Raw genomic sequence first — 19,801 nt, 5'->3', positions numbered from 1 at the left:
ACATGGTGAAATGGATCCATTTCCTTTCTCATGTTCATGGGACTTGAATGGCTCTCAGGCTTGCCATACATGGTGGACTTTCCTTGACATAAGTGGCAAGGTGGGTTCTCGTTAGTTTATTTGGGATTCTGCTTAGGCCTATGGAGAGGGTTTAGCAAAGGGCGCGGCTAATATGCATTATCAGGTCCATAATAAGAATAGGCAAACAGCTTCAATGAAACCATCTAAATGGTGCTTTCTTTTGAATTTTGAAGGATCAACGGTGCCCATCCCGCTGAAGGGATATGCAGATATCTTCTTATCATTTTGATTTGTCTGTGAATTGGGTTGCTGTAGGCTGCAACGACTAGAGTTTTCTCTTCTAAAACCTTCCTTAGGTAGGGCTTAGCAAGCAAGCTAGGGGTATTCTGTGGGCTCAATTAATTCCAGGCCTCAGAGGCGAGTTCAGCCGGTGAAATTCTGAACATTAGCTTCACATATTGGCTAATAAGATTTCTTTTGGAAGCATTTGAGGAATCTTTCATCTTTCGTAGTCCTTGGAATTTAAACTCATCAAACATCTGAGGAGAGTAAGCTTCAGGCCTGGAAGCCATATTTAGAGGTTTTATTTAATATGCTCCGTTCCTGTCCCACCATTTTAACTTATATAACACATTTATTTTTTAATAAGAGAGTAATTTTTTTGATAACTTATAAAATTATTTTAAAAAAAAAAATCCCTATTCTCATACCGCTTTAGTATAGGAATAGGAATAGCCAGAAACTTGAAAGAATGAAGTCTTGGGAATATGTACGCTTCTAACCTAACATGTAAGAGCAAATTTTATGCAAGTAGCTAGCGTTTTAAAGTTAATGAACAAGAAATGCATACGCCAAGGACTAAGTTACGTAGAGAGTAAGTTGCAAAATTAAGAGATTAATTGGTGCTCTCGGACTGCCTACAACGTCTCTCGCATATATATATATATATATATATGATATAGATTCATTATTCATATTTTAAAAAATTGTTATAATATAAAGATGATGTCTTTTTTTTTTTAATTTATTTAAAGTATTTCCGTAAAATTAGTAGCAACAAATTAAAGAAGTGGAGAAACGTAGAGATATATTTCTTGTATATTGACATGCAACTACCTTTTTGAATATATTGCACCCCTTTTGGAAACAAATTCATCGCAGCACTCTTCCTCTTATCCTTTTCTTACTACACATATCATTGTATTTTGGTAAAACAATGAGATTAAACACCAGTCCTTTATTATATTTTGAAGTGCTCGACAAGTAGCATGCCAGCCATATGAATGATCTGCAACTAGCTAGCTTAAGGGTTCTTACTATTTCTAGAGAGTCTTCATGACAAATGCCTGTCAACTACTTCACCATCAAAGATCCATAAAGTCATCGCAAAATTATTTTGAAATATTTGATTCATCAAAAGAGCCCGTATTCTTTAGTCGTATTTACAAAGCGGTGGGATGGTCATATTTAATTTTTGTATTTTTTTTACAAATTAACACGAAATCTTAATTTATATTTTTACAATAACAAAATGAGTTTGAAATTTAATAATATGCACAATTTTAACATAACAACAAATCATTGATAACGAACACTTTTTAACTTCTGGCTAACTACAACTAATATGTAAAAGTTTCTTTAATTATATCCTTGTATTCAATAGTTAACCTTTGAATCTAACTCCTCAAAATCCTTTAATTATATAGGCGTATGAAAGGTTCCGAACACTATGCTTTGCTAGCTAGCCATGTTCAACTTAATTATATCTTCTTGGAAATGAGATTGAGTATTATTGATGAAATTCATCTCCTCTCTGCCTTTGTTACTATTCTCTTTAGACCATTTACATATTACAAGTGTGGCATTTCCCCCACTTTAGCTGGATTTTTTTTTTTTTTTTGGTTAAGCAGGGAAGATATATTTAAGGGAAGAAAAAGAACACAAAACAGAGAAGGAAGAGTTCCAAATTAATGCCCATGCCAACAGGCTTACCGGTATACTTTGAATGCTTAATTCTCACCAACAAAAAAAAAAAATTATAGTCAAATCAAGTATATCATTTCAATCATGTATTTGTCTCATGTGTAATTAATTAACTTTAAAAATAAACTTAATAAAGTTAGTCTAATTGGTAATAAGGATTGGAGCTCCCATTTCTTATCAACTAAGGCTCAATTATGCTGGGAGTATTCTAAAATTATTTATATTATATAGGTGCATCATATCGATGTAAGAGAATATGTTCATAAAATCGTCCAGGAAGAAGACTTGGTCTTTGTGCTTGAAAGTTGATCCGAAAATACCCAAAATACAGATACTAAAAAATTAACTTCAAAAATAAAATTGGCTGTTTGTTTTTTGAGGATTAGGTCGCCTTTGGCAACAGGTGGATGTGATGAAGACCCCTTTATGAAATTATATGGTTGAAGTGTTTGATAAGTAAATTAAAGATGGTGATGGATGTCTACCCCTGTATAATTTATTAACTTCTGATCTCGTTGCTCAATAATTCAAAGTTAAACCTCTCAATCTTGGCAAAATCGTAACTAACCCACCTTTTGATTATGAGATGAGAGAAATACATACGAATTATATTACAAATTTCCCTCAAACATAACCTACTTAAATTTCACGTAAAGTTAACTCTTCCTTTTGCCTGAGGATAGAATTAGTTATCGAACATAATTTACTAGTAAAAGCCTCTAGATCTATCTTAAATTGTAAAGCTGTGACAATCACAGATATCAGACGTAATAATTTATTTATATATTAATCTAAGCCATTATTCTTGATGGTAAGAACTGATAAGAATGCATACATGCATGCACAGGAAAAAAGAAAATTAACTAATTTAATTATGCCAAATTCAACAATTATTATGGAAAGACAATAATTTTAAGGTTGAACGTATTTAGATATCATATAGATCTCACCAACGGAAAATTACATAGTATATATATCTGGTACACAAAAACAGTGCACCCCATACTTACATGTGGGATCCTCTTAAAATATAGTACTCGAAGAGTACTGAATAATTTCCCCTCATTCATGTCTCATAATAAGAAAACCATCCAGTCATAGAAGCTGCAGATGCAGAGAATAATTGATCCTAAATTGGTTGTGAAATCTCCTTAACTTATTTCTGGTGGCAAGTACAAGAATAAAATGGCTATATATAATATTGGTCAAACAAGAAATTTACCAGATCAAATATTTGATCGTCAAAGAAGAAGCATCTACAGAAAGAAGGAATGCTTACGTTTTATGCATCTGTCTACGGTAAATTTTGAGCAAAAGAAAAGGGAAAAATAATTAAAAAGATTAGCAGAATTCTCTGCCATATACATTTTTTAAGTTGCAATTCCAAGTACGTAGTCTGTAGAAGAGATTATTTTGTTATCAATGTAATTAAATAATAAAATTCCCAAGGTATTATAAATTTATGAGACAAATAATACACATTTTTCCTATTTTAATTTTTGACAGTTAATTTTGCTGCATTTAGCAGGTTTTATTTGCTTTTTTTCTCAATAATTTTAGAATTTTATTTTGTCCGAGGTATAAATTAAATTATATGCTTACATAATAATATTAATAACAGATAACAAAAAAAAAAAAAAAAAGATAATAATTATATAGATCAGTGGAAGGTATCCTCTCTCCCTTCCTCCCTTTACTTCCTATAATGCCTATTTTTGTTTTCGAGTTTTGACTCTTTCCTCGTCGTCTTACTTAGGAGGGTATGGCATCCATGGAATGAAACGATTGATCAGTAGATTTTTCCTCAAATAAGAAGGGTGAGGACTCACAATCACAGGGCATTGGGTCGGTCTAAATATAAAGTGTGAATGGGGTTTACGTGTAGCAGTAGTCAACATGGTCTGATGACCATTATTTGTCTTATTTGCATGTCCAAATAATCTTTAATAAATATTATCGAAGGCATCCATATATCTTCTTTTTACCCTTTTCCTCCCAATCTCTAGTGTATCATTTATCGTGAGGATGATTCATTTCTGAATCAGTCTCGAATTATTTTAAATAGAAATTAAGTTCAATTAATTCTCTATTTTAGTTTCAAATTATCTAAATTCAATAATTTAATTTGATTCGAATATTATTTTAAAAAGTATAATGTAAAAAATATAAAAAAAACTACTTGAACTAAATCAGATTAAATTATTTAAAATTAAAATTAAAATCATTTCAAAATGAAATCAAAATATCAATAAATTAAATGGAACTTGACCCTGAATTGTCTTGAATAGAAATTAATTTAAGATGGATTAAATTTTACTTAATTTTTCGTCTTCAATCAATCATTAATTTCGATTTGGAATCGATGTGAGATCTATCTAATACTAGAGGTCATTAGCCATTCTACAATGCATGATATTATTTATTTATTATTATTATAATAGCTACATAGCAATTGGGGGCAGCCATGGATTCTAAACAAGGATTTCTTCGATGACTTTCCAAGTTAATAAAAGCATAGGATGTGGCTTTGCTGTCCCTTGTATGAGAAGACCCATATTAGGTGAGAGCTTGAGAGAAACTCCCTCGCTCCTCATTTCTTTTCTTCATATCAGAAGCTTAAATTTCCCAGATTTCTTGTGGATGGTAAGTAAGAAAAGGTTTCATCAAGTCTTTGAGCTTCATTATTGTCACCCACATTTTTATCAAAAAACTGATGAGAAAGCTCCACAACCTAATCCAAGAATTTTAATTTTGTCCATGCAGTAAGCTAGCAACTACTTCTCAAACAAAAACATTAATTTTAGACCAGAAGATTTTCCTTTTGGATTGTCCTTCCTATTATTACTAAGGGAGATATTTTCATGCCGCTAGGGTTTGTTTGTAAAACCAAGCAAGCCCTAAGCAGGGACCAATATGGAAGCATACATTTTTCACCTTCTTTCATGAGTTTCAGGGTTTTCTTAATTTTGTTTTTCAGCAATAATTCATTCATGCCGTTTATTTGTAGTACAGAAGCATACAGGTGAGAAAGGAAAGAAGGAGAAGGTCATGGAAGGAGATGCAAAGGAGGAAACTTTACCACCAGGGTTTCGGTTTCACCCTACAGACGAAGAACTCATCACTTACTATCTTGTAAGCAAGATCTCGGATACCAATTTCACCGGGAGAGCAATTGCTGATGTTGATCTCAACAAGTGCGAGCCATGGGATCTTCCAGGTTTTTGGTTCATCATCAGGATAGGCTTGATCAATTCTTAGACGTAGAAATCATCAAAAGCTTGCCAATCATATATGCATATACATACATAAAAAGCAAAACCTTCAGCCATCAATTATACTTCTCATTTTCTTGTGATATATGATATGTAGATCTATATGCCATTTTCTATTTTCCCAACAAAACTAGGCAAACTTTCTTATCTAATTTGACTATATATAGACAAGGGTTTCACTTTTCTTTTTCTCTGAAATAGGTAAGGCAAAGATGGGAGAAAAAGAATGGTACTTCTTCAGCCTTCGAGATCGGAAATACCCGACTGGCGTGAGAACAAATCGAGCTACAAATACTGGTTACTGGAAGACCACAGGAAAAGACAAGGATATCTTCAACAGTGTCACGTCAGAATTAGTAGGGATGAAGAAGACATTGGTTTTCTATAGAGGGAGAGCCCCTAGAGGAGAGAAAACCAACTGGGTCATGCATGAATATCGTATCCACTCCAAATCTGGCTTCAGAACTAGCAAGGTATCATTATAATTAAACAACCCTGCAATTCATCAGAACTTTAATTAAGAACTGACTACTAGTGTTTTTGTTTTTTTTCTCTGTCAACCCTAAGTAGGGAAGTTAGCTGAAGCTTAAGATAAAAACAGTGATTCATACTATTATTTGGGGAGTCACAGCGCTAGCTAGTGAAGAAAGCAACAAAACAATGTTCCATCTTATAGAGTTATTAAAAACAAATGTTTCTGCGCTTTGCATTGAAATTAATTAATTAGAGAATTCGAAACTTCTGATTACTTTGGATCCTTTTCTAAAGTATATATTATCTTTTTTATGTGGTTCCATTAACTTCTGCCTTTTTAATTAGCTGGAAATTGAAAAATAAAATTATATGATCATTTTCTCTCTCTTTTTTCTTATAAGCAGTTATTTTTTTAATATTAATAAAATTATGTGATCCTTTTCTTCCGGCCTTCAAAATCTTCTTAACCTCCATCAAGCTGCAGGTCCATGCATATATGCATCTTTCTAGAAGATTATAGAATATTCTCGGTGTACACAAAAATATTACTTCATTTCTCATAAAAAAGTGGACCCTCGTTATAATATGAAAAAGTGAGTTTTATATAATTGTGAGAAATGGTGTATGTGCAACTCATAAAAAAATAGACTTTCTTTATAATATGAAAAAGTGAGTTTCATACGATTGTAAGAGATGATGCATGTGTACCAGATATACCTAATAATCTCCCCTTTCTTTTATATATGAATATACAATTTGAATATATTTCTATATATAAGAAGAGAATTACTTGAAATATTGAAAGACTTGTTGTTCCTATAGATTATGAAAATAGCTTATTTTAACATGGAAAAGAAAAAAGAGTTTTCTTGTTCTTTTTAGATGGTTGCCAATTATATAAATATATATCATGTTTGATGGCCGATGGCGACTGTGTGAATCCAGCAGGACGAATGGGTGGTTTGCCGTGTCTTCCAGAAAAGCGCAGGAGCTAAAAAGTACCCATCAAACCAATCAAGAGCAGTGAATCCCTACAACCTTGAAATGGGACCCAGCGTTATACCCTCACAAATGATGCAGGCAGCAGAGAACTATCAGTTCAATGTTGGAAGAAATTACATGAATCAGGCAGAGGTGGCAGAACTCACTAGGGCTTTCAGAGCTGGTGGATCAACTAGTGTAAATCTACCAGTTCAATCTCAAATGAACTACCCACCTGGAGGTGGATGCTTCACAATTTCAGGGTTTAACATCAATCATGGAGGGGCTCCAACACAGCCCATTTATAGGCCAATGCAGCCTCCTCTTCCAGTCATTAACCAGCAAGATGTTACTTCTTCCATGATGACTAGTACTACTTTCGCTGCAGAGGGTAGCTACGGTGCAGAAATCAACAACGCAAATGGGCCAGGGAGCAGATTTATGGGCGTGGAACATTGCATGGATTTAGACAACTACTGGCCTTCTTACTGAAGGAGAGAGAATTAGGCAATTATATATCGAACTAATAGGCAAGTTTGTTAATGTAGAATATATAGATTAATTATATGTTTAATTCTAACTGCTTTCAATTAATTATCTGTTAGGGCTGGCAATGGGTAAAATACCCAGCAGTTTATGTTAGGGATTGAGATCCCTGAATTCTAGCTCGTTTTAAGTTAATCCAGCTTCAACTTTCTTTTCAGTCATCCCTTTTCTTTTTTTTTTTTTTTTTAGGGCACGAGCAGTAGGGATTTTTCCCTGGGGAGTAGAGAACAAAATACAAGTCCAAAAATTTGAAAAAATTATTTAATATTATCGATGAAATACCTTTGCATATAATGCTCTACACAAATTTCCTTCCCATTTTGAACAAATTTTTTCTATCATAAATATAGTACTCTTGATATAAATTATATACTATACTCTTGTTCATAAAATTATATTTTGGATGCACTTGGATGTAGAAATTTGAATTGGAGTGTTTTTTTTCTTTTTTATTTTTTTTTGGGCTTAAAATTGTACATCCTCAAACAAAGTACAATTCAAGATTCAAATTTTAAATTAGAAAAAAAAATACGTAAACCATATTTTAAAGAATGTACTTAAAATCATACTTTCTGGTTCACTTTCATAAATTCAATTTCAATATACTTATCAAATTAAACGAAAATTTTCTATATCTGTAATCCACTTACGTGAGAAACCGTTAATCGTTATTCTGATTGCACTTGCACGAGTACACGAGTTTCTGTTTGGGTTCAGAAACAACGAAAGACCTGAAGAGAGCTCGTGAAGCCAGCCCATCATTTGTCGTGGAACAATGAGGCTACGAGAAACAGGTCAGTCACAAAAAATGGATAAAAATGAGCAACAATAAAGCCACCCATGGCCTGCTCAAAAAACAATGCGAAAATGATATCAATCCATGCTTTTGCTTCAACATATTTCCCCTCTTCCACAACACTAAACCATGGGTGATGGTTCGAAATACCTCCACACTCGTTATAATCAATGGGTACATTATAGTTTTTTCAACTGTAAATTAAGAATAAACCCAAATAAAAAGACAAAAATTACAACTCTTCTCTACCAACATTAACAGAATTACACCCGTATTACATCTTAAAAATTATCAGGATGTTTCAATCTGTGGTGTGAAAATGGTTCTGAACATTTTTCACAATGACTATGAAAAGAAAATATGCAGGAGCTCCAAAAGCATCAGAATTCCTGACCAGGACTGAACTTTGTAGATCTAAGAGCAAATGCAAGGGGCAAAACTCCCATCTGCAACAGATAGAAAGCAACAGTTGGACCGAATCAAGATCCAGCTAATAGCAAGGAGAAAAATAATTTTCAGCCATAGGCATATTTTGGCATGAATCCAGTGCAAATTCTAAGTACACAAGCATTCATGGCTCCAATATCAAGCTTATCCACACAAAATAGGATTGCTAATCAAAAAATGCAACAGATTGCAAATATAACCTCCCTAAGATAACTTTGAAAAACTTGCATTATTCTACTTTATAGATGTACTGTGTCATCATGGCTTCCTTGCCTCCTGCATTTTTATTAGAAAAAAGGACAAGGGGTTTAAGAGGTACGGAGGGAATGGGAACCTAGTAACATTGCCAAATCGGAATTGAAATAGCAGAGAGTTGCTCATCTCTGATGTGAGGACTCCTGAAAAAGAAGCAATAGTTCAATCCAAACCTTAAACTCTCTCTCTCTCCCCTTAACAACTCCATTTTGCAGGTTGTTAATCTATTCTTTATTGCAAACAAAGGACAGAAGAAAAATAGGATGAAAGAATAAATATTGTAGATGACATTAGCACATCATGATTTGTTATTCCATAAAACAAAAGTAAAAAGTGGCAATCCAAATTACCACAAGGAATGTAAATGTGCACCCTTGTCATATTTTAGAAGTTCAAAAACAGGTAAATCCAAACCAACAAACTGGACCCAAGGCCATTCCAAAAATACCAAAAGTAATCACCATTGTCAACATGCTAGGAGGATGCATGTTGCTTTAAATGGGCATTGCATGCAAAACATAAATAGTGATTGCATGAAAATTGAAATGCACCCTTGACATACTGTAATTATAATGAAGCATACCACAACTATTTCCCAAAAGAAAAGAACCAGGACACAACTTCATGGCACTCTACTTGTCTGGATGCCCCCGTTTAGCCTTACGACGAGAGTGGCTTGTGTTAGCGTTTCGATTAGGTCTCTTTGCCTTTTTGCTGCAAGGTAAACAAAACTAAGTCAAATCACAAATGAAATTAGCTAAAAATATAGTAATGTAAATGAAGACATTTTTTGATATATGAATAGAAAGTTCACCGAAATGAATAATTAATTAAGAAACTGACCAGAAAATAGCTGAACAAATTCTGGACAAAATGATGATGGGTAAGGCCAACAAGGCAGAGGCCTACAACATTGAAAGAGAAATAAATTGGGTACTTGTTCAAGTTAGGTAGCTTCCAATATATAAGTTTTTTTTTTCTTTTTAAACAACTATTTAATAAAAAAAAACTTGGACAATAAACAAGCAAAAATTCATACCGTAAACCAGATCAACTCCTTAGTTGCAAGAGGTTTAGTCAGCTCATGCTTATTCAGTGTTTCTTGTACAGTGCCTTGCACCTTAAATAAAAGGAAAACAGTTTAATGTGCTGAAATAATTTTTTAAATGGTGAGTCGTATGAGATGAACCCACCTTCATATTATTACCCAGAAATAGTCACAAGAAAATTAGAAAGCCAATATTTCATCTAACATACAAAGAGCAGCATTGATACCTGATGATGGTATGTAGTTGCAGACTCCAAAAATTTTCTGTAAGCGTGAACTGCCTGCTTCGTGTAGGGCTTCAAAACCACCCTAACCTTGTCAACATGGGGTTTTGTCATAGTGGCCACTTGATCAATATAAGGCTTACTGAACTTCTTAGCTTCCTGTCAAGAAATTAAGCATTCAGATGCAGCTTAAGATGGCAGATATAATACAAAGTTCAATGACATTAAATACACACCTGAAAGTATGGATCAACAAATTCTTGCACTCTAATGATGTGTGGGGTTATTGTAGTCTTTGAGGCTTCATAAGCTTCAATGATTTTTGCAGTAAGTGATTGCACATGTGGTTCAACATGAGCTGTTATCAGCAACCATTGCTCCTTCACAGCTGGGATCCATTTCTTCAAGCAACAGTTCAAAGAACAATAAGTACAAAACAATCAAACATTGTTCCATTAAAGGACAACTCTTAGCAAAAAGCTAAACTAACAGACAGTAAATAGCTGAAAACCCTTGATTTATCTCTTTGTAAAACCAAATTTCAATATGCTCACAGCAAGAACATGCAATCTGACAAAGGGAAAAATAAGTGACTGCATCGGAAATGGCAGTCACTATGCTCCACATTAAATAATGGAAGTCAGAGCAGAAACTTAGAGAACAAAGAAAGAGATCTTACAGTTTTAATTGTTTCCATGTGGGGTTTGGCCCACTTTTCGGCATCAGCTTTTTTCTCCAGGGCCTAAAACAAATTTCAAATCTTCCCTTTAGTGATAAACATTTATTCTATAAGCCGATTATACACTTGAGACCTAGTATTCCACTATGGGACTATGTTTAAGTAGTAAAAGGTCAACAGAAAATAACATAAAGGGGAAAAAACCATGATGTTGCAACCAAAAGATAATACCTTTTGAACCACCAACTCCATGGCAGGCTTTCCATGTTCATCCCAATGTGTCTGGACCAAAGACTGCAAAATACAACATCATCATGCCATAGAAGAAGCTTTTTGGTGCAAAATAACATATTGCACCAATTACCTGACAACGGACTACTTGTACAGCAAGCCAAGGTGGAAGCCATGCACCATGAACCTAAGCATTCAACAACAAACACCAATATCAAATAATCTTATCTGGTTTTTTTCATGAGAATGAATAGGACTTACTTTACAACCAAATGAAGATATACAGTGCATTGAATTTAATCTAAGATCCTCAAAACAACACATCTAAAGAAGAATATGAACAAACAAAGGGTAGACAACACAAGAAACTAAACCATGTTAACTTATTAGTTGTTACCTCACTTAATTCTTGAGTTTTTGAGGAAGCTTCAAACTTTGCCTTCATCATTTCTTCCTACAAAATTAATTAGTGATAAACTGCATATAAGAACCATGATTAAGAACTACATGTACAGGAAACTTCATAAATAACATAAATACCTCAGCAACTTTAAGAGCACGCTCTGTCTTGCGGAGTTTGCTCTTCTGTTCATCAATAACCTTTTGAAGCTGTAAAGTGAACATGTTGTATATCATTCATATCATCCCAATATAAGAAATATAAAGCAAATCTCAAATCATAAATATACCTAAAGCCTCAAAACGATAAAACAGAAAGCACAGAAATATATTGAGTACATAGTATTACACAGAGGGAAAAAAGAGTTGCAATAGCCCAATTGCACAACTAGAATTAAATTCAGTAGCAGACACCACACAAATGTGGCCATGTGGGCATGCACCGGGCTGAAAGGCACAAGTGTGCATACAGAAATAAGAATGTGAAAAAACCGGCTTTCTCTCAAACAAGGGCAAAGCTATGAATTTTTTATTGCAAACTCAAAGAATGTTGAATTAAGAAATAATAACAATAATAATTTCAAAATGTTATCAAATAGTAAATTGCTTGAGATAGCATAAAATTTTTTGAAAATTCAATTTAATTTAAAGCCCTTAAATTGAAATAAATAAATAAACCCATATTTCACCTCAACACCAAGCCAATTTTTTGGCTCAAAATTTAATAAAAACAAGAAATGATAACGTTGCCTCTGCTTCAGAATTAAAAAATATAAAGCATTTCCTGTATAATTTTAGCTACTGAAGAAGGAAATTTTACCAAATTCAACAAAAAAATAAGACCATAAAAAAATATATATGCTGCAGCATAAAACTCATAAAAAATATAATCAGATGCCCTTAATAGACAGAAGACATGAAGTTAATGCTTTATTTATTCTAAAAAAGGAATGATGAATACTTGAGTGATGCTTTCAGAAGATTTTAAGATCAAAGAAATCAAAGAAATGTTGGATGAAGGCTGACCAAAAAAGAAAGGATTTTTAAGAAATCCTGTGGAACAAATTACTTACATTCTCTAGTTTCAAGTTTAATTCACCCATCTTCTTTTCAGCTTTATTGGCTTTTGCTTCCAAAGCATCTTTCTGCCTCTGTTGTGTTTCCAATTCCTTTTTAAGTTTGTCAACCTGCATTGAGAAGTAGCATTTACAAATGTCCAACACTTCTTTCAAAATTAGCATTTTATCTACCTAGAATTATTCAACCTGATGCTCCAGTTGGCCAGCCCGTGCATGAGCCTTTCCCACCTGCTCTGCAGTGTCTAGTTTCCCCTTTTTCTATTTAGCAATAGAATAAAAGTTCATATAACATATGGATTTCATTTCCAGAGTTAAAAAGAATGAACAGTCGGAAAACATTCTTGTTTTAGCACTTAGCACGTGATTTTGTGGAATGCTTACCTGAAGGGAAGATATTTTGCTTCCCAAGGACACAATACTATCTGATTTTTCTTGAATGATTTTCTCCTTCTGCGCTATTATATCATCTTTGCTCTTCAATTCTAGAGTCTTCTCATCCATTCGGGATTCTTCATATTCCAAAAATCAAGGCAGATTGAAAAATATAGAACCCATTAAGTTAGAAGCTTCCTTAATAAAAACATTCCAGAATTGGGAGGAAATTCTACAAGTGAAGAAGGTAAAAAAAAATAGTAATAAATATTTTCAACATAATTTCACTTAGTTGTTACAGTTAATTTTCTTTAGTTAGAGCAGCACTTCATGCCCTGCCAATCTTATACTTCCACAGCACCTGGCTTGATGCAGCAAAACGATATTGTAAAACTCATAATGGAAAGAGGAATTGTACGTGAAAAGTTACAAGAATACATCATTAGCCTCTCCCACTTCATAGATAAATCTAAGTTGAACCCAAAGCAACATTCGATGGTTTCAAATATGACGAAATAACACGAATACATCATTGGGTTGTTTCAATGCAACTCGTGTTTGTGCTCCTAGCGTCTGCCTTTCAGGACGGTGTGTCCGGGGGAAAGAAAGAATTTGGGCCAAACCATCTAGCAGGCCTACAATGTGGATCCTATTCCTCCTTCCCAGGGCCCCAGTTAGCTTGGACTTGGCATTGCCTGCGATGAGTGAGATGCGTTGAGACAAACTCATATTGGGTCTATATGTCCAGAAGATAATTGTTCTAATGTAAAGTCGCGAGGGAGCATTGCCAGCGCCTAAGGAGCCTGGAATTTTCCCTGGAGGAAAATTGATTGAAGCAGTATCTTCCTGAAGCAAAAATGTATTTGAATTTGATTGAAGCAGGATCTTCCTGAAGTAAAAATGTATTTGAATTTTGTTTCATTTTTTTTATCAAAATCAATAGTAAGATTGATGACAGTAACAAGAAGCTTTAGCTAGGTGAAAATACAAGGAATAAAAAGCTTTTATGACTGTCTGGGTGAGATCACTTTTCTAGCTAATTGGTAGGCCATTGCCTGTACCTGTTGAACTGCAGTTGAATAACGTTAATATCTTATGATTAATGTCTCTTGTCATGATCTATCATGATCTAATTAAAGAGATCATGATCTATAACATGCATCTCTTTGGTCATTATTGTCAGTCTTGCATCTCAATAATTAAGGCGCAATAATAGCAATACATGAAACAAGGAACATCTTTGATACTCGTTGGAGAGGCATGGCAGGCCCTTTGTAGCAACGCTTTCCATCAGTTGAAAAAAGGAGGAACATATTAATATACTCGATTAAGCTGTGTGGGAATGGAACTTCGCTCGATTTACTTCGTTTAATTCTTGAGAAATACAGATTTTATGGTACGTATGTTTGCTTTCTAGAATAGACTAAACGGTGTGTGAATTAGTTAAATTCCTGAATCCTGATATATATAAAACAGAGGATGATCCAATGTTCACATTTGTCACCACTTAAAAGCTAGCGAGTGTACACTAAATGCTGCAATGCCAGCTATGCTTCTGAGGAGAACGGCATCAATTATTATCGCCCAGTTGGACACATAAATGAATAGAGAATATGGAGGGAGACCACCTTTCTTTTTCTGTTTTGTACAGGCTACTGGTACGCTCCATTAATTGTGGATGATGTGATGAAAAGAAATGATCGATATATATATATATATATTACATGATAAAGCAAATTATGCAGTGAAATTGTTTCTTGATGTCCATATCTTGAAGGAGTATCCCCCCATTGGCATCTTCTATTTGCTCTCACATGACCAATATTAAGGTAGTAGCTTATCCCTATAGCCGTGTAGCCTATTCTTATTTCAATGCTTTGCTACTGAAATATCGTAGTTGTGGGCCATTTGTAATATTGCCTGCCTCTAAAAGCAACATCAGGTCACTGTCCGAGCCATATCGTCTTCTTTTTGAATCTTCGGTTGGGATTTCATCTTTGCGAGTCTCTCTGTCAATTGATTAATTAATTTATAGTTGGTTTTAATCACTTATGGGCGCCTAATAGCTCTAAAATGACAGCCACATGAAAAAGTACGTAAAAGTCTTTTTTGCATGATAAATGAGTCATCACCTTTTTTCATATTTGCTTTTGTCGTACATGTTTCTCAGTGGCTCTTCCGGCTTATGCTCAGCCACTGTGGTTTCTTTTTTCCTCTGCCGAAAAATAAACAACTCCATCTTACAGGGAATAGCTCTACCACTCCTCTGTCATTTATTTTTACTTAAAAATCAGACCTACCCTACAATTTCCATAGAAAATTTTAACATATTATCATCAGAATCATCAATAGAATTAAGTAGCATGTATTTTCAGTTAAGGTAAACAAATTAAGCACAAGAAAAATAAGATTTTTATTCCACATATATTTATTTACTTATTTCAATATGTACAATTAATTCTTTCTTGAATTCGGAATAGAAAAAATGGAACACTTAAACCAAGCAGAAAATGTTAATGAAACGTACCAGCTGCAGGTTTATGTATAACCCAAATTTAGATGATTACTTGCCTGCCAGTAAAAAAAAGATTAACAGAATTAAAAATAAAATAAATAAATGAACAAACAAAAATAGGCTGCGCATACCCCTTATCCTCAGTTCACATGTAATCGAAGTGGCTGCATAGCCTGGTAATCTGGTGTGAGGTTCATCAGTACGTAGTACCTGGGTAGGCCTTACATGAGAAGAAAAGAGTATAGTGTAGCCAAGGAACAACTTGCCGGACCGTATAATCAGTGCTTCCGGCAAGTCATCCTTGGCTGAATTACACTCTCTACCTCTTCATGCAAGGCCCCCAGGTCAGCATCAGATTCATTTCATCATGCATGTCGCAAATCCAGTGTGTATTTATAGGCAGAAAAATAAGAGAGGCAGCACAGACATATATACATTCTGAGTCCAAAAAAAGAAAGTGGCCAGAGCGCCAAAAAGAACCTCCAAATAGCCATATCCATCCAAACCCTGCTCAATTGGTTGGCAGTGTGGACCCCAGTTGCAGATATTGTGTCCCACTTTTTTTTCAGAGGGAGTCAAAAGGTAGTACGAAATGTTCACTGGAGGGGAATATAATCTTTCAAGAGATATGGTTTCTGAGGAGATAATACGTGCACCGCATTGTCAAGCCTCTAATGATTAGCGCAGATGGTTTATTAGCTCATAATTTCCTTTTAATGGTCGGCTTGTATAATCACAGGCCGGTGCAGAGACTGGGATTAAGCAAGCAATCATGCAAGTGGGTGCAATATGACAGTATATAAGAATGCAATTGGGGAATAGCTGTAAGGTGCATGGTTTTGGGCTTTAATCCATCGTCATCACCTACTAATTGTGTCCCTGCTTTGTTATTCTTTCTCAGAGCATCCTCAATATTTATGTCTTCATGCCTCACAATAAAGTTTTCACTTTTCACTGGCCACCGCCTACATGCTTCTATCTATGGTAACTAGTAATCTAAATAATCAATATATATAGGAAAATAATAATAACCACATATTTCAATGCAAAAATAATTCAATAAAACTATTCCATATGTTTTTGTTCGCTCAAACCAAATATCAATATTGGAATGGCAAAAACTTTAATTAATGAAAATTGAAAGGGATAAAAGAAAAACGTGGGAAATGGACAAAAATAGAGGCAGAAACAATGCAAGGACAGCTTGTCAGCTTTCATCAATTGCGTATAGCTTTAAAATTAATATATACCTCCATATGTACCATCATATCTGGTTCTCATTTACAAAGAGGCCATGTTGATATCCATGTATGTAGAATGAGAGAGAACTCTCTTTTTATCATTTTACGCTTGCCACTACGTAGATGCAGCCTAATGTTAGAGAAACGAGAAAGTAAATATTTGGGTTTGGAATTTGGTGTTTTGTGGGTTTGGGATTAGGAATCTATTGTATTGATAATCCAAATCGGAAAGAAATAAATTTACAATAAAACTTTTTAAAAATATATATATAAATTTGATAAAATTAAAAAATTACTTCAAAAAAAAAATTGTGTTTGTGTATAAAAAGGCCGATAATCTCAGAAAATCGATCAATCAACTCATCAGGTCAATTCAATTTCTATATTAGTAAAAATATAGAGATTATCTGCATACTACTAAACTAAGCCCCAATAGAAGAATAACATATGATGAAAAAGACAATTTTGTCAATATTGACGGAAATTTAATATTTAAAATACAAGCTGTATATTTTTATTGATTTATATCTTTAATTTTCTTCAAGTTGGTTCAATATTCTTGGTCTACGTAGGCTTACATGTACAGGCTTTATCAGATATGTGAAAGACTTGACTCGATTAAATTCATGCAACAAATAGGGTCTACTATCATATAAAAACAAAATTACAGTCATAAATAAGAATTTATTCCATTAATGATTGATATTGGTGGGGAAAAGAAGTACGCAGGAACTAGTAATTTGAAAATTAAAAAGAGTACATGATATAGAGGTAGTGGATGACTAGTCAGAGTTGTTGATGAGGATAAAGGCGAATTGGAAGGCCTTTGGCTGGCCTTAAAACGGGAAGACCAATAACCTTCTCGTCAGGAAACACTTTTTGTAACTTGAATTTTGTGACCACATTATGCATCAAAACCAGTATTGCAATTCGGGCATATTCTTTTCCAGGGCACATATGAGCGCCTCCTCCAAATGGAACATAAGAGTAAGGAACAAGCCCATTTCCTTCAAACCTTGATGGGTCAAACTTTCCGGGATCCGGGAAGTACTCTGGACTTTTATGCGTGGCGAATGCATTCCAGTGCAGCTGTCGAGGGTAAAAAATTAATTAAGATCTCTACAATTAATATTATTATATGGTGTACAACAAGAATATATATATATATATATATATATATATATATATATATATATATATATATATATTCCTATACCTTCCAGCCTTTGGGAATGAGAAATCCAGCGTATGTGAAATTGGTGATCACCTCTCTAAAAGCTCCATTAGCTGGTGGATGGAGTCGTAACACTTCACTTGCCACATTCCATGAATACCTCATCTTTTGTATGTCATCCCAATTCAAGGGCTCATCTGCTTCTTTTGCTTTGGCAATCTCGCTTTGCTCTATATATGCAGTTACTAAATTTTATTAGTTTTTGAAATTTTATCGCATATATAAAAATTAGGATACGTGACGATCATTTATTGACTAATTAATCAGCATCCAGCCATTAATTAATTTGATGTACTATTATTGGTGTAGGATATTATTTTTGGTGAAATTAAATCAAATGTGTACATATATGTGTAGTGGTGGTGTATGCATGCTTATTTCAAATGAATTACCTCTCAAGACTGCATCATACACATTGGGCATCTCTGCTAGATACTTGACTACAAAAGTCATTGCGGTGCTTACGTTGTCATAAGAAGCACTTATCAAGGCTAAAATCCTGGTTGCCATGTCGGATTCTTGTCCCTCCTCGTTCAGCTCTAGTAGATGTTGTGACAATATGCCCTGTGATTGGGATGGTGACCTGTCGCGCTTCCACCGCTTGATCATAACTTCAAACTCCTTCCGGAGCTCCTTGGCTGCCTTGATGGCACGCCTGAAATTCGTCCCTGGAAGATCTATAGGCAACGAAAGAAGCCCTGCTGAAAAGTGGCCAAATGGCTTCTGAAGTTGTGCAATTGCTTCCTCATCATCAATGCCTAAGAGCAATCGACATGCTAATGCAAATGTCAGATCCTTGGCAAAAGGGTGAACCTCAACAACTTGTTGGCCATCCCAGTGAGCCTTTAGATGAAGTCTTGTTTTTGCATCCACAATGTTGACATACTTGCGGAGTGTGTCTGGCTTCAGAACTGGGGTGACAAATTTCCGCATTTTCATGGCCTCCTCGCTCTTGGATGCGTTTTGAGTGTCAAAGAATTTATCGACGGAGCTAGGCCACCAGGACGTGAAAAGCCTATTCTCATTGGAGAAAACAAATTTGTTTCCCTCAGCATTGCACAAAAGAACCATAGGTTGGCCTAGCAAAGACGTCTTAAAGAGCTTGGAGGAGTATTTCTTCCTTCTATCGTTTATGAACTTTTCAGGTATACCTTCCTTGGTGGTGGAGAGATATTCGATAGTTTCACCGATCAAGGGCCATCCGATGCTGCCCGGTGGGGTCTGCAATAGTGCTTGTGCCTCATTTTTTGTGGATCTCAACTTGTTGTGACGCAGGAAGTAGAGCAAGAGGGGAATGGAGAAAAAGAAAATGGCTGAAATGAGTAGAGAATTAATCAAACTAAGTTCCATATTTGTGGGATTAAGGAAAGAATAACATGGAGTGTGTATATATAGTAAAGGATAGAAATTTAGAAGACAAATATACGAATCAATGAATCAGAAAAAAACCGAGTAAAAGAATATATTTATATATATATATATATATACCATCGATCGATGATCTCAAAAGTATCGGCTAAATAAATCCAAGAACACAGATGCATATGTATAATCTTTCCTTAATTATAAAAGAAGATTTAATTATGCTTAATTATCAAAACTAATGGCAACAAATTAAGGCTTTCCGATCGATGCAACTGATATAACAACTCTTTAAAATAAACTTGACCTGAAGAAGACAAAAACCAGGACAAATCTCTCCTCTGCTTTCCATTCAATTTTTATAATTAGAATATAATGTGAGATTGAATGAATTCAAATATATAGCCCGTCGATTTCCTCTTCCAGTTTGCAATAAGCAACTAGTGTATTTTTAACTGTTAATTAGCACATATTAATTCAACCTGCAGATTTGGAGTATAATACAAGGGAAGGGAAGCATATTCTTATGTCATATATATATATATAACATACACGAAAAGCCAAATCTAACAAGGAGTTAATAATAATTTGTAAATTTAAATTAATAAGAATTTAACATGCACTTGATTTAAAAAAAAGATA

At 34.3% G+C, this 19,801-nt stretch overlaps 3 protein-coding genes and 1 long non-coding RNA gene across 11 annotated transcripts; 1 reads left to right on the top strand and 3 right to left on the bottom strand.

The window, feature by feature from the left end:
• The first annotated feature begins 4,480 nt into the window (after positions 1 to 4,480).
• On the top strand, positions 4,481 to 7,434 carry LOC110643185 (NAC domain-containing protein 92). 5 transcript variants are annotated; one of them, XM_021795452.2, is made up of 4 exons: positions 4,481 to 4,647; positions 5,017 to 5,221; positions 5,478 to 5,749; positions 6,699 to 7,434. In XM_021795452.2, the coding sequence occupies exons 1-4, from the start codon at positions 4,495 to 4,497 to the stop codon at positions 7,221 to 7,223; spliced, it is 1,155 nt and encodes a 384-aa protein (XP_021651144.2). In that variant the 5' UTR covers positions 4,481 to 4,494; the 3' UTR covers positions 7,224 to 7,434. The 5 variants fall into 5 exon arrangements, with proteins under 5 accessions (XP_021651144.2, XP_021651143.2, XP_057985512.1 ...); XM_021795451.2 differs by having other exon boundaries at positions 6,696 to 7,434; XM_058129529.1 differs by having other exon boundaries at positions 4,555 to 4,647; positions 5,012 to 5,221; positions 6,696 to 7,434.
• A 711-nt stretch (positions 7,435 to 8,145) lies between these two features.
• Positions 8,146 to 13,329, bottom strand: LOC110643184 (uncharacterized). 3 transcript variants are annotated; one of them, XM_058129526.1, is made up of 14 exons: positions 12,817 to 13,329; positions 12,622 to 12,693; positions 12,430 to 12,543; positions 11,498 to 11,566; positions 11,355 to 11,411; positions 11,091 to 11,144; positions 10,958 to 11,020; positions 10,727 to 10,789; positions 10,284 to 10,448; positions 10,051 to 10,206; positions 9,815 to 9,895; positions 9,619 to 9,680; positions 9,359 to 9,489; positions 8,146 to 8,519 (listed from the first exon to the last, which is right to left on the bottom strand). In XM_058129526.1, the coding sequence occupies exons 1-13, from the start codon at positions 12,934 to 12,936 to the stop codon at positions 9,408 to 9,410; spliced, it is 1,158 nt and encodes a 385-aa protein (XP_057985509.1). In that variant the 5' UTR covers positions 12,937 to 13,329; the 3' UTR covers positions 8,146 to 8,519; positions 9,359 to 9,407. The 3 variants fall into 3 exon arrangements, with proteins under 3 accessions (XP_057985509.1, XP_057985510.1, XP_057985507.1); XM_058129527.1 differs by having other exon boundaries at positions 10,958 to 11,008; positions 12,817 to 13,245; XM_058129524.1 differs by having other exon boundaries at positions 9,397 to 9,489; positions 12,817 to 13,236.
• A 1,226-nt stretch (positions 13,330 to 14,555) lies between these two features.
• LOC110643192 (uncharacterized) lies at positions 14,556 to 15,688 on the bottom strand. 2 transcript variants are annotated; one of them, XR_009141219.1, is made up of 3 exons: positions 15,454 to 15,688; positions 14,940 to 15,378; positions 14,556 to 14,816 (listed from the first exon to the last, which is right to left on the bottom strand). It is a non-coding gene; the product is annotated as an uncharacterized LOC110643192 (long non-coding RNA). The 2 variants fall into 2 exon arrangements; XR_002492579.2 differs by having other exon boundaries at positions 14,556 to 15,108; positions 15,335 to 15,378.
• A 1,498-nt stretch (positions 15,689 to 17,186) lies between these two features.
• On the bottom strand, positions 17,187 to 19,272 carry LOC110643171 (beta-amyrin 28-monooxygenase-like). The gene is made up of 3 exons (XM_021795434.2): positions 18,190 to 19,272; positions 17,780 to 17,967; positions 17,187 to 17,652 (listed from the first exon to the last, which is right to left on the bottom strand). The coding sequence occupies exons 1-3, from the start codon at positions 19,145 to 19,147 to the stop codon at positions 17,350 to 17,352; spliced, it is 1,449 nt and encodes a 482-aa protein (XP_021651126.2). The 5' UTR covers positions 19,148 to 19,272; the 3' UTR covers positions 17,187 to 17,349.
• Positions 19,273 to 19,801: the final 529 nt, after the last annotated feature.

Source organism: Hevea brasiliensis, chromosome 11, assembly GCF_030052815.1.
Source record: "Hevea brasiliensis isolate MT/VB/25A 57/8 chromosome 11, ASM3005281v1, whole genome shotgun sequence".
NCBI classification, from domain to species: Eukaryota; Viridiplantae; Streptophyta; class Magnoliopsida; order Malpighiales; family Euphorbiaceae; genus Hevea; species Hevea brasiliensis.
The sequence above is the reverse complement of the archived record's forward strand: the minus strand, read 5'-3'. Positions and strand labels throughout refer to the sequence as shown.